At 48.5% G+C, this 23,054-nt stretch overlaps 1 protein-coding gene across 4 annotated transcripts in view; it reads left to right on the top strand.

Annotated features, from left to right (window-relative positions):
* Positions 1-23,054, top strand: part of LOC147627088 (FAD/NAD(P)-binding oxidoreductase family protein) — a 202,874-nt gene that overhangs the window by 88,464 nt on the left and 91,356 nt on the right. For all 4 annotated transcript variants that reach the window (XM_086815656.1, XM_086815657.1, XM_086815655.1 and 1 more), the window contains 2 exons: positions 17,511-17,593; positions 17,725-17,812. In XM_086815656.1, the coding sequence (XP_086671782.1) occupies positions 17,511-17,593; positions 17,725-17,812 (171 nt within the window). The remainder of the gene's footprint in view (positions 1-17,510; positions 17,594-17,724; positions 17,813-23,054) is intronic.

The raw sequence follows: 23,054 nt of genomic DNA, 5'->3' as shown, positions 1-23,054 counted from the left end.
GATTGGCTGCCTTGCAGAAAGAGCACGAGAAACATCCTCATGCTCAATGGGTTGCATATTCTTTATGTACTGTTAGAGCAGAACTTCATCACTCTCTTGAGGAGCGCGCTGAGTACGGTTTCCATGCCCAGGAATCCTTTTGGACACAGATGGGTGGCAGATGTAACAAACATTTCTTTGCTTCTCACGGCCCATCTCATGCCAAAGATAGTGTCAGGCAGTTTGCAGGATTCACATGGCACTCTTCACTCAGATCCTCTTATGGTTAGACAGATTGCCACCGATTTCTATTGCCAGCTTCTTAGTGCTGACTTGCATTCTTTTTTTGACACAGGGCACAGAGGAAGGTTTGGAATGCATTGCCACATTTGATCACTGAGGAGATGTGTGCCGCTCTGGATGCCCTTTTTCTATGCAGAAGTTCAGTCATGCTCTTTATGCCTTACCTCATGATAAGTGTCAAGGGGAGGAGGGCTTCTCCCTTGTTTTTTTCATTACTTTTTGGGATGAGATTGGGGCTGAGATCACATCGGCTTTGCAAGAGATGTGGGACACATGTTCTATGCCTTCTTCTCTCACTGAGGGGCTTATTTATCTTATTCCTAAGAGCGGGGATAAGACATTGATTGACTAGTGGAGACCTATCACCTTACTTGGGACTGCCTATAAGATTCTTATTAAGGCAGTGAGCATTAGGTTGTAGCCAATTTTGCAGGATGTTATTCGTGATACCCAGAATGGATTCTTACTACACGGCAGGAGCATCTTTGATAACATTTTCTTGTTTTGGAAGGCCATCGAATGGGATAAAGCGAGCAATCAACCCTTAGCCATTCTGCTCTTGGGTTTTGAGAAGGCCTATGATAGAAAGAAAGAAAGAAAGAAAGATTTTATTAACGTCTTCCAAAAGACCGAACTCGGCCTATGAGACAAATCGGAGTACATGTATGGGGTATCCTCTGTCATCCCAACAAAATGAAAAAGTACTGAATAAAAAAGCTGAATCTGGGTGTGCAGGGGATGGAGCTCTATTACTAGGAGAATGCAAAGCTATATGCATGGAGTATACAATCATGATATGCAACCTAGCTAGCTCCATCCTGTACCATACTGGGGGTATAAAATGGTATACATCAGTGAAGGGGGTGTCCACAGCTCCCTGAAGAACATGCCTGGGTGTGCTCTGAAGCGAGCCAGTCGCTCCGCACCCTCTCTGTGAAACTGAGCTCTGATCTCTGTCATCTCTCTCTGGTATAGGCGTGGTGTCCGAAAGCCAGGTGTCCTCTGTCTCCTGCGGGCTCTAAGTGTCTCTGCTCTCTGGAGAGTAATTCCCTGCCGTGTAGGGGCTGGGAGGGGTATGGATCTCTGAAAAAATGTAGTAATCTGTGTCTGTCGCCCCCCCTCTGGAGCTGTCTGAGCCTGTAATAATGTCTCTCTGTGGCGCTGTATGTCTAGAATGTATCTCCCCAGTATGCGCTGGTCTGCTGCCTCAAAGATCTGGCGTAGGGAATGTGGCTCTCTGAATAAAATGGGATATCTCTCTCTGATGGCTGTATATGCTCAGAATCTGCATACATAATGCTCCTCACTCTCCACCTCCTCTCTGCACAATCTGCATACCCTCTCCTCTCGGGGGATCCGTGCTGCTCTGCCAGTCTCAATCTCCAATCGGTGTGATGAAACTCTGAGCTGACCAATAGCCACTCGGGAGCCGTGTGGTAAAAAGCCCTCCATGTATCTAGGCCTCTCTATAAATCCATCATCAGTGATACTCATGAAGTGATCTCTGTAGTATAGCATCTTCGGTGGAAGAGGCTGTGTAGGCGAAATCCATGTCTCTCGTGTATAGAGCTGCCATAGATCCTGTCTCAATACTCTGTTCCTCTCACTATGAGAGAGACGGATATGTGGTGCATCCCTGTCATACTGGAATGGTGGTAGATGATCCATGTCTAGGCCATGCTGTGAGAACCAATGTGTGACCTGTGCATACCATGATCCTCTGTCTCCTGCCTCAGCCAACTGTCTAGATGCCTGAAAAGCTCTGTATGATAATCTGTCCTGTGGCATCTCTCTGAATCTGTCTAGCAGGCATATAGTCTGAAATATGGCCTCTACCATCATAGGAGGCGCAGCAAACTCTGCTCGGATAATGTCATGAGGTACTGACGGTTTGCTGCGTATCATGCGTGCCATCATGAGGGCCTGTGGTCTCTCTATCTGTGTCCACCAATGGGTAGCAAGGCCTGGCGCCCATACTGCTGCTCCATACATCAATGCCGGTGTGACTAATGTGTCAAATAGCCACCCCTTTGTCCGGGGCTCCTGAAAATGCGCCTGGTGGCACTGTCTCTCTAGCATAGCCAATGCTGCATATCCCCGTGTCAATCTAGCTCTGGCTGCTGAACCCATGGTAAAGCGTGTGGCTGCTGCAGAGAAGGTAACCCCTAGGTACACGTATGATGTCACCACCTCCACCTGGCATCCTGCGAGAGTGAATGTCAGATGACTCCTGCCCTGTCTCGATGTATGAAAGACCATAACCTTGGTTTTCCCAAGGTTCACAGTAAGACCCCTCTGTGTGCAGAAATCATGGAGTGCATGTAGATGCTGCTGTAGACCCCCTGGGGACTCAGACACTAATACAATATCATCAGCATAGAGCATAATATGTACTGAGGTACCTGCTAAATCAACTCCATCTCCGCCTCCCTGTGTAATGAAGTCAGCCACCTCATCAATGTATAACCCAAATAGCGTGGGGGAAAGTGGGCATCCTTGCTTCACACCAATGGTGCTAGCAATAGTCTCGGACATACCTCCTGGACATCTGACTCGCCCAAAAACCTGCTCATATAATGCATAGATGCCCCATGTCATATCTGCTGGTATGCCAAGAGACTGCAGGCGCTGAAAGAGCCTCTCTCGTGGTACTGTGTCAAATGCCTTGCGGAAATCCACAAAGCAGCAATAGAGCTTTCTCTTCCTCACTCTGGCCTGATCAATCATACATCTCAAAGTGAATACATGGTCAGTGGTAGAGAAAGCTCTCCTGAAGCCTGCCTGCCCTGAAGAGCGTAAACCTGCTCGCTCAGCATATAAGCTAAGCTCCTGCTCCAACACTGCACCATAGAGTTTGGCTAGCACGTGGCCAACCATAACCGTCCTGTAGTTGCTCGGATCGAGCATATCCCCTGTTTTGTGAATCGGCACAATGGTGTGCATCGTCCACTCCGCAGGCAAACCCTCTGCTAGTGCCCTGTTAAACAGGTGTGCAAGAAAAGGAGCTAAAGAATCTACTGCATATATGAGATGCTCACCCTGCAGGCCCATATGGTCGGCGGCCCGTCCATGCTGTAGGCGGCGGATAGCTTCCTGTACCATCGAGTGGGTAAAGAAGCTAGCTGTGGTAGGTCGAGGCTCCTGTGGCTGAGGTATAGGTGGCTGCTGTGGGCCATGGTATAGACCCTCTGCATATGTGTGCCATGTCTGTGGGTCTGCAATAGGTGTCGGGGTCCGGGGCTCTCTGAAGTGCCGCGATGAGACAGGGCTATCTCTACTCATGAAGAAATGAAAGATCTCTAGCTCCTGCATCTCTGCGAAGGCCCGCCTTTTGCGGCGAGTAAGTCTCCTCATCTCTCTCCTCGACTCCTGCTCTGTGATGGCTCCCAAGGCTCTTTGTATGCGGAGTCGTGAGTATAGGGCTCTGCACTCGTCATCATACCATCTGTTCTGGGGCATAGTCCCAGGTCTCGCAGGCTCTCCTGAGTGTACACGATGTGGGAAGCTCTGTAATGCGGCCGTGTGTAGGAGTGATGCGAGCTGGGCTGTAATGGTATCCATAGATGCCAGGGGATCCATGAGTAGGAGCCCATCCTCTACTCTGCCAGTGTATATGTCTGCCATGTCATGTGTGAAGTAGATGGTAGTGTGTGGCGTCGGTATGTGGGGGGCTGGTGATACTGGTGATCCGGCTAGTGAAAATGCCAAGTATGTATGATCTGCCCCAATAGGACGAGGTGGAATGGAGAATGAGGTGACAAGCTGTGATGCCTCCAAAGACCCCATAATGTAGTCTACCACCGTGCCTCCGGTCCGTGTATGACCCCCATGTGGGAAGCATGTCAGTCCTCCTGATCCCGGCCACTGTAGCATCCCGTTATAAATAACGAGACGATGCCTGGCTCCCAACTCTAGTAAGTGGTCTCCATAATGTCCTCTGTCTGGTCCAGTGTCCTCTGATGCCCGACTAGCCCCTATCTCCTCTGGATCCACAGGGTGGAGGATCTCCATGTCATCATAGTCATACACCTCACACTGTCTGCTCTGTGTGTGGGCATTGAAGTCGCCCGTAAGAAATACTTCCCCTAGTGTAGAATAATGCATAATCTCCTCTGACAGACAAGTGTATGGCGAGGCTCCTATCTCCTCCTCCTGTGGCATGTCCTCTGTAATGACATAGGAGGATCCTGATGGAGAAAAGTAACATAGAGCTATGTATATAACCCTGTCCTGTGAGAGCTGTAAGCTGATCCACATGTATCTGGCCTCTGGATCCTGTGCTACCACTCTCAATCTCCCCTGTAGCTCTCGTCTGAATAGGACTGCTACTCCCCCCGACCCTCTCGAGGTACCCTGGCGTGTGGTCCTCCTGTATGCTGACTCCCACTGGAATCCCTCTACTCGAGGTAGCCCTCTCTCTGGGCTCTGATGTGTCTCTGTCAGAAGTATGATGTCTCTCCCCACCATAACATGCTCCAGTCGTCCAGGCTGCACCCATAGTGAACCATTACAGTTCCATACTGCTATGTGTATCTCTGTCAGTGGCCTGGTCTGTGTCCCATAGGCCCCAAACCGCTAATCCATGGGCCGGCCATCAATGATGACCCGACCATCTCGATAGAAGGCCTTCTTGCCTTCTCTCCTCGCGTGTAAGACTCGTGGCATGCAAGTTCTCCTATGCTCAAGCTGCATCCTCGTGAGATCATCATCCAAGAAAATAGGAGCTCCCTCTAAACCCCGTAGTATAACCCTCTTCCTCATGAAGGTGACCCTCTCCGTCTCTCCTGCAAACTGTAGGATGAGGGCTCGCTTGCGTGTTAAGTCTTTCCCAGCTCTCCATGCTTTGGTGAAGGGGAGAGGGTGCTCTTCCTTGTAGCCGAGCTTCATGCATAGAAGCTGTGCATCTTTCTCGGGAGTGGAGTCGGGTGTCTCGGCTATACCTGTGACTCGAATGTTGAGGCGGCGGGCATGCCTCATCTTCTCCTCCTCAATGGTGGTGTGAATGATTTGGTTTTCTTCCCTTTGAGTTTCCTCTCTCACTTCTTTACGGATGTTCTTCTTCACCACCTCGACCCATCCTGATTGCTTGGCTTCGAGCTTTCCTTCCATGTCCTTTGTGATCTCCTTGGAGATCTCTTCTTTGATGGCCGTGAGAGTGTTGTCATTGATCTCCCCTTCTTCCTTCTCAGCATTCTTGATGGCTACCATTTCCATTTTCAATGCACTCACCTCCTCTTTGAGACTTCCTTGAGGGTACTCTTAGTCATATGGGCTTCTCTCAGAGATGGATCAAGGGAGTTTCATGCATGTATTGTGATGCCCACAGTAGAGTTCTTGCTTGCGGTGATAGAGGAGAGCGGTTTCAGATTTCTCGCTCAGTACGACAGGGCTGCCCATTAGCCCCTTTATTATATATCATAGTTGTAGAGGCCATGAGCATCTTTCTCTACTCCACTGGTGGTATTTCAGGATTGAGGTTGCCTCTTCGTAGTCAAGAGGAGTTGGTTGACTCTGAGTTAGCTGATGACATAGCCCTGTTTTTGGAGGCTTCACATATATGCTTATGTTCCTTCCGGATAGCACTAGAGGAGTTCTATTTGGCAGCAGAGGCACTCATTAATTGGCACAAATCTGTTGGTTTTTGGGTTAGTGATTCATCGAGAGTTGATTGGGGTGTGCAGAGCTTGGTTTTACTTGGATCAGGATGCACTACTAGATATTTGGGATGCCAAGTTGGGATTGATATTTCTCCTGCACAGCAGTTTGCTCCGGTACTTATGAGTATCCGGAAGAAGCTCCTCCATTGGAGCTCTAGGAGATTAGATTTAGCCTCCAGAGCTTTGGTGGCTAATCAGGTTTTGCTTGCCTCAGCTTGGTTTATTGCCTCTTGTTGGTGCTTCTCTCGTGCGTGCATTGGCCAATTGCGGAGATTGATCCGCAATTTTCTCTGGTCGGGCTTGGATGGCACCTCAGACACTCGTGCCAGGGTAGCTTGGCTCACAGTTATTCTCCCCAAACGAGAGGGAGGCTTAAATATTATGGATCCGGATATTCAGTGCAGGGTGTTGCTTTGTAAACTTGTGGTCAGAGGTTTCCTACCATGCACTGAGCCTTGGAAGGATTTTTTCTTGTCTTAGATTTCCAGATGTACACCGAGGGTCGGGAGAGACTGGATGCCCAGCACACGTTTTTTGTTCACAGAGGCTGATATTAGGGCACCATCTTCCCCTGTTATTGCAGCCATTGTTAGAGCATGGAGAAGCATGAGATATTTTTTGCGACAAAGGCTTCCTAGGTCTTTGGACGAGGGTGATCAACAACCTATTATGTGGAATGAGTTCATTAGGGATGAGGTTGGTCGGCCACTTGGTGCATCTCGTTATATGCAATGGTCAGGATGGGAGAGATGCGCATACACAGTTCTTGCTTGGAAGACCTTTAAGAATCTTCCGGAGGATCGGAGAGTTGCATCCAATCAGCATCTTAGGGGCTCTCGCATTCGTATTGATCAGATTGATGCAGCTATTGCGCATGAGTATCCGAGTTGGTTGGGAGTTTTTTCGAGGATAGGCATACCTCTGTAGGTCATTGCTCTACCGGGCCAGGAGGATATAGATTTGATCATTTATTCTATCATGCCTGGTGGGAGATTGAGGAGATGTAGTATGGAGGAGATCATCCCAAATACTAGGCTTAGTCCAGTGAGGATTGTTGGTCACTCGGGGAAGCACTGGTTCATTGACCCTTCTCCTCAGATAGTGACTCATGGCTCTTGGTGTTTGTGGCTATATGGTGGCAGTCCTATCAGATATCTTCAGTGGGATCCAGGAGAGTGGGAGTGGATTGATGCCTTCGATCCTTTGAAAAGCCTTCCTTTTTTCAGTTTCACTGTTCGGAATGCCAGGCTTCTCCTCACTTGACAGATGCATAGGATCCCTATTCTTAGGCCTCATTGGGAGAGCTATGATATTTCTCTAGTGATACAGCGCAAATTTTGGCATAGACTTTGGCACTCATACAGAAGGAGCCAGATCTCTCATTTATATTGGTTATTCTTAGATGGTGGTCTCCCCACCAATCAGTGGAGATCAGTTTTCAGTGTAGCACCTTCTTGTCCTAGATGTGCGGCAGATTTAGAGTCCATACAACATTGTCTATGGGGATGCAGCATTGCACAACAGATTTGGGGTCCTGTAGCCCAACTTATGGGCAAATTGAGTGGCCGAGTCATGCATGTGACTTGGGGGGCAGTTGCTTGGCTCTCCCAGCCCGGGTCCGCAACTTTTTTATGAGGGCAGTGGTACAGATTCTGCTTTTTTCATTCGTAGAGGTATCGCCCAGTATGGTTTATTGTAGGATGTTCCTCACTCTGATTTTACACCCCCTAGACAGAGGATTGACACCAGTTGGGAGATTATTGCCAGTATTACAGCATGGCAGATCTGGAGAGCTAGATTCACGGAGGCTATTGAGGGTGTCCAAATTTTTGCGTCTCTGTGCATTAGTACTTTATGGGGTGATATCATCCACACTCTTATGGCTACTTGGGCTCGCATTCAGGGGCCCTCTCGTTCTGCGCAGGCGAAGCGTGTGATATTTATGCGGGAATGGGACCATGGCATCTTCTTTTCCTCTAGTACCACAGGTCTTACATGGCATCATGATGCTCCTCAGTGGTTGAAATCACCTTACATATTGGGGTGATTCTATTCTTTTCCGGCTTATAGCTGTGATTGTTGTATGTTTTTCTCATACTTAATAGAAGTCTCTTTTTGAAAAAAATAAAAAAATAAATAAAAAATGATGCTTTTGATGTGCCAGGATGCAAGTTACATGCCCACCTTGCAAAATTGTATAAATGTTTTAGATTGAGCCTGAATGTAGAATCTTAAGGGTGGTGGGCATTGTACAGAATTGCATTTATGAAGCGTCTCTTTTTCTCTTCCCTCACCTCACAGCTCACAACAATAATCGACATGTCCGCCATCAACAGTTCTCCACACACCCACTGGTCCACCGCCAAACCCTGCATAGGTACCATGCCTCAGAATTGTTGGTGTGAGGACGAATGCCGTATCACATGTGCATGTCTTTTACGTGAGTTAGCTACCGGTCAAATCCAGAAGCGTCACGTTGAATGGAGTAACCGGTACGTTACTTGCTGCAAGAAACGAGCACATTGTTGTAAACAGCACGAGGACTTATACCAACTCTTCCTAAGCGGGAATTCAGATGAGGGCTGGTGTAGGATCCGGGAACAACGCTCACCCACCCCCATCACAGACCCACAGATGTGGCACTCATATGCACACTCATTTTACCACATACCCCACCAACCCCCCGTCGCACATCCACCTCACGCACGTGCCATCATATCCACCTTCATAGGAGACATGGTGGTGAAGGCCATATACAGGCTTCAGAATGGCCAATCATAGGATCATGAGGGGATTATAGATGAGCACCTCTCTTATGCAAGCGATACCCTGGCACCCCTCCGAGCCCATATGTTTAATAGGGCCCTCTCCGAGGGCTTTCCCCCCACCTGGTCATCACACATAATTGTGCCTATCCATAAGGTGGAAGACCCCATTGATCCTAATAACTACAGAACCATCATGATCGGCCATATCTTGGCCAAGCTCTATGGATCTATACTTGAGTCTGAGCTTAGCACATTGGTAAAGAGAGAGATAGAGGACGCTAGAGCAAGCAGGATTTAGGAGGACCTTCTCCACACTTGATCACATATTCATGCTTCAGGCTATCATCGAGCATGTCAAGGCAGATGGTCGTTGACTGTAATGCTGCTTTGTGGACTTCTGCACAGCTTTTGATACAGTGCCTCGGGCCCGTCCGCTACAGCACTTTCAGCATCTTGAGGCCCCGTCTGACATGATCTGGGCTATCATTGCCTTATGTGAGTCAGTTATGGGGAGGGTGAGGGTTACAGAAGCAAATGGATGCTTTATAGGATTTTTGCTTATAGAGGGGGCTCTCTATCAACCTTTGGAAAAGCAAGGTTATGGTATTCCATGTCTCCTACCCTGTTGCAGGCCGTAAAGAGATAACTTACATGGGTAGGAGGGTTGAGGTGGTGCACTCATGTCTATCTCGGAGCTACCTTCACCAGTCCACGCTTCTCTATGAGACATGCAACAGAGGATAGACTCACTAGAGGATATGCAGCTCTAGCCCTACTGGAGAGGTAGTGTTTCCAGGTGCATTTTTTGATGATCTCATGATGAAGGGTTGGCTTTTTGACACCCTAGTCACCCTGGCACTTATATATGCAGCTCCCTTTTGGGCACTTATATATGCAGCTCCCTTTTGGGCACTAGATTTATCCCTGGCAGATTGGCAGTGCATAGAGAGTCCTCAGGTCATGATGTTATCACAGATGATACACAGCAAACCGTATGTCCCCCACCAGATCATCCAAGCAGAGTGTGCTGCGGTTCCTCTGTTGATGGAGGTCCTGGGACGGCGCAGGGACGGGGACGGATAGGGACGGGGACGGACGTCCCGCACCGGACGTTTCTCACAGGGGACGGGGATGGGGACGGCGGTGGGACGGGGACGGCACAGGGACGGGGATGGCAGAGAGCTATTGCGCCTGCCGTTGCTCCTGCCGTTTTTGGCCGTTGCGCCTGCCTGCCCATTTCTAGCCGTTTATGGCTGTTGGGCCTTGGCTCTTCTAGCCGTTTATGGCTGTTGGGCCTTGGCTCTTTGAGGCTTGGCCCTCTCTCTCTCTCTTGCCCTTGAGGCTTTCCTCTCTCTCTCTTGCCTATCTATAGAAGAACAAGCCTCTACAAGGCTACAAGCACACACAAGTTCACAACTCACAGCTCTCAAGGCTCAAGCTTTCAAGGCTCAAGCTTCTTGAATCTTCTCTCTTCCAACTTCCAAGTTCCAAGCTCTAGGGCCTAGGCTCTCACCTCTCCCTCAAGCCTCTTGAGTCTTGACTCTTCCAACTTCCAAGCCTCTAGGCTCTCTCTCTCTCTCTCTCTCTCTCTCTCTCTCTCTCTCATTCCTCAAGAGTCAAGGCTCTCTCTCTCTCTCTCTCTCTCTCTCTCATTCCTCAAGGCTCAAGAGTCAAGCGATCTTCAACCATGGTATCCTCCTCACGTGCGGGGGCTTCTCGTAGAAGGACAACGGGATGGACATGGTGGGAGGGAGGTTAACTACACCACATCCGTTCATGGAGGCGGTTCTCGGCCATGGGTATGCAAGCTTTGCCCGTACCGCGGCGAACGGGTGGCGCCGACAAAGTGCGAGCCCACCTCTTGCATGAGAGTGGGCATGAGGTGAGGTTTTGCACGAATGTCACGCCCGAGAAGAGACGGGAACTTCTTGACAAGCTTAGCGTCTACGAACCGGTCGAAGCGACAAGAAGGACACCACGAGTGGCCGTGGATCCCGCGACGATGGGGAGAGGAACTCAAGCCTCTACAATGAAGTCATGTGGTGGATCGGGATCATGCACACCATCACCTTCACCATCAAGTCGGAATGTTACTCCATCCACGACACCGGCACCCTCCATCTCCACGGCCTCTCAATCATTACGTGGCCCACGGCGACAATCTACACTTGGGGAGAATTGGAACCCCAAGTTGAAGGAGGAGGTGGATATGGCGGTGGCCCGCTTCTTCTTCCACGACCACATTGCCTTTCAAGCGGCTAGGTAAGTGCAATCGATCATTGCCAATTCATCATTCATGTTTTCATCATCCTAGTCCCCTTCTCATTAGTAAATTACTTTCTTGAATAGGTCGGAATACTTCAAGGTCATGGTTAAGAAGATTGGGGAGTATGGCTCAACTTATACGCCCCCCTCATCCGAGAGCTTGCGCACTACATTGCTCGACAAGGAGAAGTGCATTGTAGAGCAAGCGGCCGACAACACAAAGCGGCAATGGGAGAGGAACGGAGTCTCCCTCATTGTGGATGGATGGAGTGACACCCGCAAGAGGAGTATTCACGGCATAGTTGCATATTCCCGTGGAGAGATGTACTTCATCTCATCTCATGATGCATCTGGCACTGGGAAGAGTGCGGATGTGCTTGCGGGGGAGTGGGCTACCACCATGGAGATCGTTGGACCCGAGCATGTAGTGGGCTTTGTTGCGGATGGGGAGCCTTCCAATAGGGTGGCGGGAGCTATTCTCCAAGGTATGTATGGACATGTCATGGTGTCCTTTTGTATGGCTCATTGCCTAAACAACCTCCTCAAGGACATCGGGGCATTACCATGGATCAGCCCGCTCATTGAGGAGGCCAACACCATGGTCTCCTTTGTCCTCAACCACCAAAGACTTCGGCATGAGTTCAACAAGAGGTCCTGTCTCTCTCTCCTCAAATATTCCGACACCCGGTTTGCCTACAACTTTCTCATGTTGGGCCGGTTGAAGGATTGTAGCGGTGCTTTGAGGGGGCTTTTCCTTAGCGACGAGTTTGTCGCCATGCAAGAGTCCCATACAAACATTGGCCAAGAGTGTAGGCTACGGGCGGATGACGCCTCTTGGTGGGAGCGTGTGAAGACCACAGATGCTATGGTGAGGCCCATAGTCCACCTATTCAGGATTGTAGACGCTATGCAACCATGCATAGGCAAGGTCTACGAGGCCATGGATCGCATGATAGAGAAGTTGAAAGACTTCGTGCCTGACGAAGACAGATACGAGGAGATCCATGCCTTGTGTCTAGGAAGGTGGAATTCCTACTACTCTCCATTGCATGCAGCAGCTTATGTGGTGGACCCAGAATTCCAAGGCAACAAGCAGGAGAGCGGCCGAGAGGTGAGCGTTGGATGGAGGATCATCTTGGATCGTCTTGCGCCTGAGGCATCGGTTAGGCGCAAGATCAGGGACCAGCTTTCGATGTACAGGTCATTTCATGGCTCCTATGGCTGTCATGATGCACATGTTGACCGCTCCAAAGTTGGTGCTGCTCTATGGTGGGAGGACTTTGGTTCAGATGGACCGGAGCTGCAGCAGCTTGCCATCCGCATACTTAGCCAGGCCGTCAGCTCCTCTTGCTTGGAGCAACTTTGGAGTACCTATAGCCACATTGCCTCTAGGAAGAGGAACCGACTCGGGCGTGCCAATGACCTTGTCTTCGTCAGCGCAACTTGCGAATGCTTTGCAAGAGCGTGACCAAGAAGGCAGATTCCTTCACCGAGTGGGAGATGAGTCAACAAGAAGAGCAACAAGAGGATGAGGTGCAGGAGCAGCATGCCAGTGAGGATGAGATTGAGGATGAGCTTGATGCTTCTTTGGCACAAGCTACCCATGACCATGAGGCGAGCACTTCACGTGGATGATCATTCATGGATCATGATTCATGGGCCTTACTACTTAGCTCTAGCCTCTAGCCTCTAGTCTTCAGCACTTTTTTGTCATTGACTCATTTGAGTCCGTCCATGTATTTTGCCTCCTTAAGGCTTAGTCCTGACTCCTGAGTCCTAACTCTTGAGTCATGACTCATTTTGTATCTACTTAATTATTAATATGACTCAAAAGCTTACCATTTTAGTGTAAATTTGTGCTCATTTTGATGTACTTCCAAAGTAGAATAAGTGTAGAGTAGAAAAATTTTAAAAAAAAAGTATTTTTTGAGTGCCGTTCCCTCCCCCGTCCCCGTTCCCTACTTATGGCCGTCCCCCGTCCCGTCCCCGTCCCCGTCCCCCGTCACTGTCCCCCGTCCCTTGTGACTATGATTGGCATCTCTAGCCTTCTTGTCCTTGCCCATCATACAGGGTTGATTGACTGTTTTTATTCAGCTCTCCCATATATCCTCACTTATTGTACCCCATACTTGGCATGGTAGGATCTAGATTTTTCATCTTGTATAATCTCAGAGTCTGTGATCTTAGCTTTTCGTTTTCAGTTTTAGTTTACTGTTGCTTTTTCTTTTCTCATCCATGATGAGATTTCATGGATACTATGTATACATCATTTTGGTCTCATAGACCCTTAGGGTCTTTAGAAGACATTAATATAACTTTGTTTCTTTTCTTCCGATGACGGGAAGAACACAGTTGTATTATTTTTTGTCTCATAGGCCGACTTTGGCCTCTCGTAGACGTTAATATATCTTTCTTTCTTTCTTTCTCTCTCTCATCATTTTGGTCTCATAGACCCTTAGGGTCTTTTGAAGACATTAATATAACTTTGTTGCCCGGCTTACTATGAGATACGGGGGAGATTCCATTGCCTCTTCCGAGAGGGATTCGGACCACTCACACAGGTTATACAGTTCAAGGATCAGAGGTGCTTGGGCATGTACTTGATGGAGCTTAAACGACACAAGGATGTAGTGTTGAGGTAGCATGCTGAGAGACAGCCCCGGCTCCGACAGGACACCTCACAGAGAGCCATCATAGATTTCTTTGTGGTACATACATCCACATCAGAATCTACTGCTCACAACAGTTCCTCTACTATGACATCAGAGCCCACCACTCGTACCCACACTCCAGCTCCACGCCCCATAGGAGTTCTTAGTGAGAGAGCTCGATCCATTCTGCGAGCTAGACGTCCCCGGCCCAGAGCATCAAGACCCTCCACCACACAGAGACGGATTCGTGAGGTTCTCCACTGACATGTCACGCTCCCATCACAGAGGCCTGACATTCAGTACACCATCAGATCGGTTCTGGCCGAGGCGGGTATCGACATTAGCTGATCACAGCATATCTTACTCTACATAGGATCATCTGTTGATCACATGTACTGTCAGATGTTTTCATTTTTACTTTTTCTTTCAGTTTTCCATGGCTCAGTATATCCATGGTACCATTGTATTACTTTTGGTCTCATAGGCCCTTGGGGTCTTTCGTAGACGTTAATATAACTTTCTTTCTTTCTTTTCTTTCTTTCTCTCTCTCTCTCTCTCTCTCTCTCTCTCTCTCTCTCTCTCTCTCTCTGGTCTCATAGGTCATTTTGGCCTTCTGAAGACGTTAATATAACCTTTTTGGTCTCATAGGTCATTTTGGCCTTCGGAAGACGTTAATATATCATTTCATTTCATTTCATTTCATTTCATTTCTGATGCTGTCTACAGGGATGGGATTTATAGACGTCTGTACACAGAGGAGCCAGGGAGACCTTTGGAGGAGCTAACCCATATACTGACAGAGACTTTACAGGATGCAGCGAGAGAGGCATATCCACATACTCAGCCTGGACAGAGACAGCGTTCTAGGTGTATGCCCATGCCCTAGAACAGCTGGTATGATGAGGAGTGCAGAGAGACAAGAGCCCGACTGCAACGGGAGGTTGCTTTGGGAGTCACTACTCACGGACAGTCACGTATTGCCTTCCGGCGCCTTGTGCGAAGGAAGAAGCGGGCCTTCCTTGCTCAGCTAGAGCAGGAATTATACCAGCTGTTCTTGAGCCAGGATTCGAGGGAGGCTTGGCGTTTGTTTCATGAGTCCTCCCCTGCTTTGGCCATCACTTCTACAGAGGTCTGGGGTAGTTATGCAGCATCTCTATATACAGTTCCTGACCCGCCAGCACCATGCCCACAGAGATGTACTTTCTTTACCGCAGAGATGGTAAGGAAGGCCATTGATAGGATGAAGACTGGGAGAGCATATGATCATGATGGATTGGTCTCGCTGAGCACTTTATTCATGCGAGAGACATGCTGGCAGAGCTTCTAGCAGTGATGTTGAATCGTGCTATGTGTGAAGGCTTACCCGAGACTTGGAGTAGGTCCACCATCGTGCCTATCTTCAAGTCAGGGGACCCTATGGAGCCAGGGAATTATCGCACTATTATGATTGGTCACACACTAGCACGATTGTATGCTTCCATTCTTGAGCAGCAGTTGAGTAGATGGGCAGAGAGAGAGGGCATTCGAGCAGAGGGACAGGCAGGGTTCAGGAGAGGTTTCTCTACTCTTGACCACATCTTGACTCTGCGGGCCATTATTGAGAAGGGCAGGTCGCATGGGCGACGGATTTATTGTAGCTTTGTGGACTTCCGCAAAGCATTTGATACAGTGCCCAGAGCCAGATTGATGAGGCGATTATAGGAGATGGGGGTACCCACAGAGCTCATATGGGGGATTATGGCTTTATATAGATCAGTTGCAGGACAGGTACGCACCCCAGAGGGGGTCTCTACTATGGTTCACTCCACACCAGCTTGAGATTGAGATTGGCCGATATAGAGGTATACCAGCTGAGGCCAGGATATGCCGAATATGCCATGGGGAGCCAGACATAGAGCTGCATTATATATGCCATTGTACTGCATACTATGAGATACGTGGTCGTTTCCACTGTTTATTCAGAGAGGGTTTTGGACCACTTTCCAGAGTCATGGGGTACTAGGACAAGAGGTGTTTGGGATTGTTCTTGCTTGAGCTGCGGAGATATAGAGATAGCCTGCTTAGGCGCACAGAGAGCCAGACTCAGAGGCACATTACAGACTTCTTTAGTCTAGCCATCACTGCGCCAGATGGACCACAGCAGCAGCAAGACATGGATACCGCCCACACCAGCGGTACACTGATTGATCGTGCGATTGAGCTTGGGTGGTCCAGAAGCCCACGACTACGGAGGAGGGCATCCCAGCATAGACAGAGGTTGCAGCAGCGATTCGGATTATTCTTGCGAGACATGCGGGACACCCAGTCAAGGTGCTGACCACAGAGGATATTGAGGAGATCCGCCAGCGTCCGATGCGGCACATATTATGAGATGGAGGCACCTCCATAGTGTACCCCCCCGTCCCGCATGATATTGTATCCCCTCACTGTACTCCACTCACCTCCATAGCGTACCCCCCCCTCACTATATTCACACCCTATAAGGGTTTCTGTTTACCTTCCAGTTCCAGTTTCATTTTCTAGGTGCCAGTAGTATCATCTTTATTTTTTCATTTTCTGGTTTTTTATCCAGACATTGTATTAGATCCACCATGATGTAATTTTTTGGTCTCATAGGTCATTATGGCCTTTTGAAGACGTTAATATAACATTTCATTTCATTTCATTTCATTCCAGAGAGCTATGCCAGTGCCAGCTGATGTACCACGTGGGGTGACCGCACAGAGAGCAGAGGAATTGAGAGCCAGGAGGAGACCTAGACAGACTGGACATAGAGCACCCCAACTCCGTCACCGAGAGATAGCAGCTATCTGAATGAAACACCAGATGGAGACAGGAGAGGCTAGCTTGCTTTCATTCAGACTCAGGGTACATGTTCATGCCATTCACAGCCTCAGCATCGGCGATGTATGATATCTTATATCCCTCTTATGGCACTGGATGGAGTTAGACATAGATCTGCATAGCATGCTTGTACTACCCCTTCAGCATATAGAGATGCATCTTGCCTTAGCACTCCATCCACATCCCCACCCCCCTTATATTGTTTGTATATGGGCTCCACCGATCCATGATGATTCACAGTTGTACCCAGACACATGCACACTTTTTCTTTTGTTTCTTTTCTTCCGATGACCGGAAGAACACAGTTGTATTATTTTTTATCTCATAGGCGGACTTTGGCCTCTCGTAGACGTTAATATATCTTTCTTTCTTTCTTCTTTCTCTCTCTCTATCCTTGCCCCCTCCTCCTACCGGGGGGTTAGCTCCATAGGTTGTACGATGATGGTCCCACTTTGTATCATGTGGTTCGGATTTGACATTATCAGCTCATAGCTCTAGTCTTTGTTTTCTTTTGTACCATGATGAGATTACATGGACACTCGGCTTTTGAAGATGTTTAATATAACTTTCTTTCTTTCTTTCTTTCTTTTTGGTTCACTTACACTCACACCCGGAGATCATGCTCCGAGGGATTTTTGCCTCGCCATCGCCTATATATCACATATTACACCCCCATTATGGTACTGGTTGGAGCTAGACAGATCTGCATTGCATTCTTGTATACCCTACGCATATAGGTTGCATACTGAGCCTCTAGCAATAGTGCTCCATCCATCACACTCCCCCCCCCACTAGCTCAGTACTTTCATAGTTTATTTCATGTTCATTTTGTTCTTTTTTTTTTGGACACCCAGAGGACATTGACAGTTGTACATTGATTTGTCTCATAGGTCGAGTTTGGCTTCTAGTAGACGTTAATACAGCTTTCTTTCTTTCTTTCTTTCTCTCTCTCTCTCTCTCTCTCTCTCTTTCTCCCCAATGCAACCTATTTAAAGTATGTTTTATGTTGAAAGCTTTTTCATACATAAACTCGCTGGATGCAGGCAAGCATACATACCCCGGGAAGTGGATATGTTCTCTTACATCATGTGATGGGCGAAACAAATGGTGTACGGGGGATTTGGTCGTAAGTCTGTGACCTTAAGGCCTCACTGATTAAGTGTTTGTTTTTCATTATCTAGTTCTGGACACCATAAGAACACATTATTTTACCAATTTTGAAGTTAAGAGACAATTAACTGTTTCATGGTGGCATAGATATGTTGAAGGAGGAATGGGAGCTGTCTCTACTGCAATAGGAAAGGCTGCAGTTGAAGGTGGAGCAACTTTAACCACAAATGCAGAGGTTCGTGAATAAAAATTCTTATTAAGATAAGACCTATGAAGAAAGTGTTAGACATAATACCCATGGTCATGTTACGAAGAGACTCACAAAGAGACCATGAAAATGTGAATAAATGCAGAGGTGGTCTTTTTCATGAATAAAAATTCTTGTTAAGATAAAACCTATGATTTTCTTATCCTCATGAAGAAAGTCTTAGGCATAATACCCATGGTCATGTTATGAAGAGACTCACAAAGAGACCATGACAATGTGACTCTGTGGCATTTTGGTGATCATTGACCATCTTCAATCAAAGTAAGATTTGATATCAAGCTACTTTTGATGTAAATTTTTGCATGGAACTTGGATAATGCCATGTAGCATGGGTGGATGCTGACTGCCCATCGGAAAAGATAGTGGAATCTCCCATGGATCCCAATAGTAGGGTGGGCATCTGTACAGGTAATGCACCTGTCTCCACTTCCCCAGTCGTACATACCCTGCATATTGGTGCGTCTTGAGGGATGCCGTTTGCTCTGCCAGACCACTGTCCACCCTCAACTGGCCAATAGCAATCTGCATGGCATCATTGGCATGTGGCGTGTGCCTATGGAGATATCCAAAGCTTTCAATGAAACCATTTTCCGAAACTCCCAGGAAATGCTGTCTATAAAAGTGGTGTTTCGTAGAAAGTTCTGAGGGAGACACGCAAGTCCTGTTCATATGAAGCGTTGTTAGATTCAGCTGAATAAGGCAATTGATCTCTCTCCAGGAGGTATCAAAAATAGGGAGTCAAGAATATATCGGAAGGGAGCGGGGCGGGCGGGGGGGGGGGGGGGGGTGGGGAAGCAGTCCATCTGAAGACCGTGTTGGGCAAACCACCGGGAAATTTGAGAGTATCAAGATCTACTCTGCTTATCTCGTTCCAACTTTATGGAGGACTCAAGAGCTAGCTGTGGAAGACGGTCCCTGTCAAGTGTATGTCGATGGATGTAGGTGATAGTCTGGAATAGGGCTTCTATGACCAGGGGAGCTGCTCAAAACTGTTCTAGAACAATCTCATCTTGCACGGACCTGCAGCCTCTCTATCCTCCTCCACGCTTTCCTAATCAGATCCCTAGAAAGAGGCCCCATACAATGTTGCAGGGTGCACCATGGTGTCAAAAAGCCAACACTAGGTGCAGGGCTCTTGGAAGTGGGCCTAGAAACACTTCTCTCCAAGTGGGCTAACGATGCAGGAAGGCCTCGGCAATTGGTCTTTCATTAATGTTGTCAAAAGACCAAAAGGTCTATGAGACCAAAAGTGTTACAATGTGTCTGTACACTCTCACAAATCTCAAGACTTGGGCTCCTCATTTGTGACCTTGGTGGGTGCACAATTGTTGAAGTATAATAAGAAGTTTTTGAATTACACACATGCTAGAAGAGGTAACGAGTAGACAATAAGAGAGAACATAAACACAAGCATGAGTCACATCATATATGTAGACAATGTTGAAATATGCACCGAACACATCCCTAGAAGGATGGGGCCAAATGGACTATGTACATGTGAAAGGGACCAAATCACCCTTGGGACCGCCTACAAGATCTTGGCCAAGGTCATCAGCCGGAGACTTCAGCCTTTCCTCCTTGACTTGATCCATGACACTCAGACAGGTTTTGTTTAGGATTGGAGCATTCTGGACAACATCTTCACCTTCTGGGAGGTGACAGCTTTGGCTAAGATGTGGCAAAAGGACCTCATAGGCTCCTCCTAGACTTTGAGAAAGTTGCATCATGTATATGAGACGGGCTACTCCAGATTGATTCCTTGTCACCTCTAGACACACTCACCACTCAGATTTCATCTCTACTACATACGGCCGCCATCCACAGCTTCCCCCATCATACACACATTGCACACACAGATAGATCTGGGAGCATGCCCCAGAATCGGTGGTATGATGATGAGTGCAGAGAGCTATACAGACACCTCCGTGTGCCCAGAGAGCACTGGGGACCATTACACATAGACATGCGAGCCGACAGATACAGACCCTCACACGCCGTAAGAGGCGTGCATATGAGGAGGCACAGTACTGGGATATATACCACCTACTCATGAGGAGAGATACAGCCACTGCATGGCGCAGGATGAGAGAGCCTCGCCCTTATACCCCGATTGAGGATCCACACACATGGCACACATATGCAAAGAGCCTCTACCATATTCCTCAGCAACCGCCCATACCACAGCCACAGGAGCCCCGCCCTACCACCACCTCTACTTTCTTTACCGCCTCAATGGTAGAGAGAACTATCCGTTGGTTGTAGCATGGAAGATCGCTTGACCACACAGGTATACAGAGTGAGCATCTTATTTATGCAGCTGACACACTGGCACCCTTTGTTGCTCACCTCTTTAATAGGGCACTAGTGGAGGGCCTACCAGCTGAGTGGACTATGAACACCATTGTGCCTCTCCACAAAGCAGGAGACATGCTAGACCCCAGCAACTACAGGACTATCATGATTGGCCATACATTGGCCAAACTTTATGGCACAGTGCTCGAGGCAGAGTTGAGCTCATATGCAGAGAAGGAGGGACTGCGAGCACCAGGGCAGGCTAGATTGTGACAAGCTTTCTCCACTATTGACCATATATTCACTCTGAGACGTCTGATTGATCAGGCTAGGGCACGGGAGAGGAGATTATACTGCTGCTTTGTGGATTTCCGCAAAAAGCATTTGACATGGTGGCACAGGAGAGACTCTTCCAGCGCCTCCATTCATTGGGGATCCCATCAGAGATGGTTTGGGACATCTATGCTTTATATGAGCAGGTCCTCGGGCGCATACGATGCCCCGGGGGGCTATCTGATGTTATTGCTAGCACCATAGGTGTGAAGCAACGATGCCCACTTTCTTTCTCCTACACTATTTGGGCTATATATTGATGAGGTGGCTGACTTCATTGTTCATGGTGGTGGGGACGGGGTAGACATCTCAGGTACCACAGTCCACATTATGCTATATGCAGATGATATTATTTTGGTCTTTGAGTCGCGGATGGGACTACAGCATCATCTCCATGCACTCGATGACTTCTACACACAGAGGGGACTTACAGTGAACCTTGGGAAAACCAAGGTCATGATTTTCCCAACCTCAGGGCCGGTTCAACGACAGGCCATCTTCACACTAGGAGGAGGACAGGTAGAGGTGGTAGACTCATATGTGTTCTTGGAGATTACATTTGCGACTCCGCCAGGAAGATTTACTATGGCACAGGCAACCAGGGATAGACTCACACGAGGGTATGCAGCTCTGGCCATGCTAGAGAGACAATGTCACCAGACACACTTCTAGGAGCCCCACACACGAAGGGGTGGTTGTTTGACACAGTAGTCACCCCTGCTTTGATGTATGCTGCAGCAGTATGGGCACCTGGGCTCTAACAGAGTCCTTTGGGAGGATTTATGGCAGCGATACACTCAAGAGCCGATAGTGCGACATTTATGATTTCGAGCACCCCGAGGTGATGTACACACTAGAGGTGGAGGACACGGGAGCTTGCAGGGTGTCAGAGGACATGGGGCCGGCTAACACCAGATATGGTCATCACTTACTTGAGCTGGGAGCACGACACCATCTCGTTATTTATAATGGGATGAGACAGTGGCAGGATTCACGAGCAATGACATGCTTTCCCCACGATCACGGGGGGGTAGCACAGTGGACTACATTATGCGGTCTATGGAGACCACATAGGCAGTGACATCTTTCACCATCCCCCCTTGTCCCATTGGTGTGGATCACACGTACCTCTTATTGTCATTGGTGAGCGCCACACCAGCACCCACACAGCCCACACTGGCATCGCATACAACTTTTTCCTTCACCCATGACTTGGCAGACATATATGAGCATCATGTATATGATGGGCTATTCCAGATGGATCCCGTGTCACCTCTAGACACACTCACCACCCAGATGTCATCTCTACTATATACGGCCGCCACCCGCAGCTTCCCCCATCATACACACATTGCACACACAGATAAATCTGGGAGCATACCCCAGAATCAGTGGTATGATGATGAGTGCAAAGAGCTATATAGACACCTCCGTGCCTAGAGAGCACTAGGGACCATTACACAGAGACACGTGAGCCGACAGATGAGGACCCTCACACGGTGTAAGAGGCGTGCATATGAGGAGGCACAGTACTGGGATATATACCACCTACACATGAGCAGAGATGTAGCCACTGCATGGCGCAGGATGAGAGAACCTCTCCCTCGTACCCCGATTGAGGATCCACACACATGGCACACATATGCAAGGAGGGACTGCGAGCACCAGGGCAGGCTGGATTCCGACGAGCTTTCTCCACTATTGACCATATATTCACTCTGAGATGTCTGATTGACTAGGCTAGGGCGCGGGAGAAGAGATTATACTGCTGCTTTGTGGATTTCCGCAAAGCATTTGACACGGTGCCACGAGATAGACTCTTCCAGCTCCTACAGTCATTGGGGATCTCATATGAGCAGGTCCTTGGGCGCATACAATGCCCCGGGGGGCTATCTGATGTTATTTTTCAGCACCATAGGTTTGAAGCAAGGATGCCCACTCTCTCCTACACTATTTGGGCTATACATCGATGAGGTGGCTGACTTCATTGGTCACGGTGGTGGGGACGGGGTAGACACCTCTGGTACCACAGTCCACATTATGCTATATGCAGATGATATTATTCTGGTCTCTGAGTCGTGGATGGGACTACAGCACCATCTCCATGCACTCGATGACTTCTGCACACAGAGGGGGCTTATAGTGAACCTTGGGAAAACCAAGGCCATGATTTTCCACACCTCGGGGCCGGTTCGAGGACAGGCCATCTTCACACTGGGAGGAGGACAGGTAGAGGTGGTAGACTCATATGTGTACCTGGGGATTACATTTACGACTCCGCTAGGAAGATTTACTATGGCACAAGCAGCTAGGGATAGACTCACACGAGGGTATGCAGCTCTGGTCATGCTAGAGAGACAGTGTCACCAGGCACACTTCCAGGAGCCCTGCACGAAGGGGTGGTTGTTTGACACACTAGTCACCCCTGCTTTGATGTATGCTGCAATAGTATGGGCACCTGGGACTCCGTCCCACATGACATTGTCCGGACGGAGTTTGCTGCACCTCCTATGCTTGTAGAGGCCCTTTTCCAGACGATTTGCTTCATATAGAGGATCAGATATATGCCATCAGATCTCACATA

The sequence above is a fragment of the Cibotium barometz genome, chromosome 21 (assembly GCF_041138505.1).
Source record: "Cibotium barometz isolate CiBa-2024 chromosome 21, ASM4113850v1, whole genome shotgun sequence".
Classification (NCBI taxonomy): domain Eukaryota; kingdom Viridiplantae; phylum Streptophyta; class Polypodiopsida; order Cyatheales; family Cibotiaceae; genus Cibotium; species Cibotium barometz.
This window is presented reverse-complemented; position numbering and strand designations above follow the sequence as displayed.